This window comes from Nicotiana sylvestris, chromosome 4 (genome assembly GCF_000393655.2).
Source record: "Nicotiana sylvestris chromosome 4, ASM39365v2, whole genome shotgun sequence".
NCBI classification, from domain to species: domain Eukaryota; kingdom Viridiplantae; phylum Streptophyta; class Magnoliopsida; order Solanales; family Solanaceae; genus Nicotiana; species Nicotiana sylvestris.
The window spans coordinates 156,176,280-156,178,063 of record NC_091060.1 but is presented as its reverse complement, the minus strand read 5'-3'; the positions used below and the strand labels follow the sequence as shown (position 1 = coordinate 156,178,063).

The following is a 1,784-nucleotide window of genomic DNA, read 5'->3' as shown; positions in this document are numbered from 1 at the left end:
CTCTTGACGGATCTGAATCAAATATAAATGAGAAATGCCCTTCAAGCTTTTCTCAGTAGGTTGCCGGCTGTACCACCAACTCCACCTCCAAACAACACTACAACCATAGAAAATCCTCGCTCGGGACTCGTTAACTCAGGCAGTGGAGGAACTCCCAGCGAATCTCGTGATGGAGGGTCAGGTAACCCAGTTAATTCTAATTTACAAAGTTTAATACTAACTTTGCAGAAACAACTCAAGGAGCAAAGAAATCGCATAGAGCAGATACCTGGAGTACCACCTATAATCAAAGGGATAGATATGAAAAAGTACTCTCAATAACCTTGGAAGCCAAGTGCCGCTCCTTTACCAATTCCAATGAAATTCAAGATGCCCGATATCCTGAAGTATGATGGAACAACTGATCCACGGGATCACGTAACTGCATTTACAACTGGTGTAAAGGGCAATGAGTTGACCAAGCAAACAATTGAATCAGTGTTGGTCAAAAGGTGTGGAGAAACACGCACAAAGGGAGCGCTAACTTGGTATTCTCTTTTACCTGAAAATTCTATTGATTCTTTTGCTGAGCTTGCAGATTCATTTATAAAAGCACACTCGGGAGCTCAAAAAGTTGAAAAACGAATGGAGGACATTTTAAAAATAAGACAAGGAGATACCGAGCTGCTCAAGGAATTCGTAGATAGGTTTCAACATGAAAGGATGATGTTGCCACGTGTACTTGATAACTGGGCGGCTATGGCTTTCGCTAGTAATCTGAATAAAAAAAGCTCGAAAGGCACAAGGATACTGAAAGAAAGTTTACGAGAATTTCTTGCAACAACTTGGAATGATGTTTACAATAGATACATCACAAATCTGCGGATAGAAGAAGATACTATCATTCAGTCTCGAAATATGAAAGAGTAAGTTCAAGATGGGCTGAAACTTAAAAAAGGTCCGGTAAAAATAGGTACGAACCTTATATGGGGCCAGCAGAAAGGGATTCACGTTCAAAACAGGAAAACCCAAGGTATGATCCTAGGTCAAGGGAAAGAGAATTAGGTTCATCGTCAAGGTTCGAAAAGGAGCGAAACATGTGAGATGTGCGAGACGATGATAGAGGCTCAAAAGAAAAAATAGGTGGCTACAGTTTTAATGTTAGCACATCCGAGTTGGTGGCTGTTTTAAGAAGCATGGGAGATAAGGTACAGTGGCTAAAAGAAATGAGACCAAACCCAAACAGGAGAAATCCCGATTTTTGGTGCGAATTTCACAATGATCATGGTCACAAAACAGCGGATTGCAGATTAATACAAGGTGAAGTAGAACATCTATTAAAGCAACGGTACTTAACAAAATTATTTATTGAAAAGGGAAAACAAGCATATATGAAGAATAGGCAAGAATAGCCGAAACCCCCATCACCAAAAAGAAAGGTTAATGTCATAAGTGGAGGGGAAGAGATCAATGGCGTAACATACACAACAACAAAAAAGGTGTCAAAAATCACAGTCACCCACGAGAAACGAGTTCGTCAAGTTTTGGAAGAAGACGGTATAACATTTGATGATGCAGATGCAGATGGCGTATTGACCCCACACAATGATGTACTGGTAATATCTTTACTTGTACATGACACTAATGTGATACGAATATTGATTGATCCAGGTAGTTCTGTGAATATCATTTTGTTAAGAGTGATAAACGAGATGCAAGCCAATGATAAGTTGATACCTAAGGCACGAACCTTGTTTGATTTTGACAATTCGAGCATTGTAACAAAAGGTGAGATATACTCGCCA

At 39.8% G+C, this 1,784-nt stretch overlaps 1 protein-coding gene across 1 annotated transcript; it reads left to right on the top strand.

Moving 5' to 3' along the window:
• The first annotated feature begins 369 nt into the window (after nt 1-369).
• LOC138890388 (uncharacterized) lies at nt 370-909 on the top strand. The gene has a single exon (XM_070173771.1). It carries the CDS (start codon nt 370-372, stop codon nt 907-909), a length of 540 nt encoding a protein of 179 aa, XP_070029872.1.
• The last annotated feature ends 875 nt before the right edge of the window (nt 910-1,784 follow it).

What these genes read in the sequence shown, in the direction of transcription:
- LOC138890388 (XM_070173771.1), top strand. Translation starts at nt 370, where the DNA reads ATGCCCGATATCCTGAAGTATGATGGAACAACTGATCCACGGGATCAC.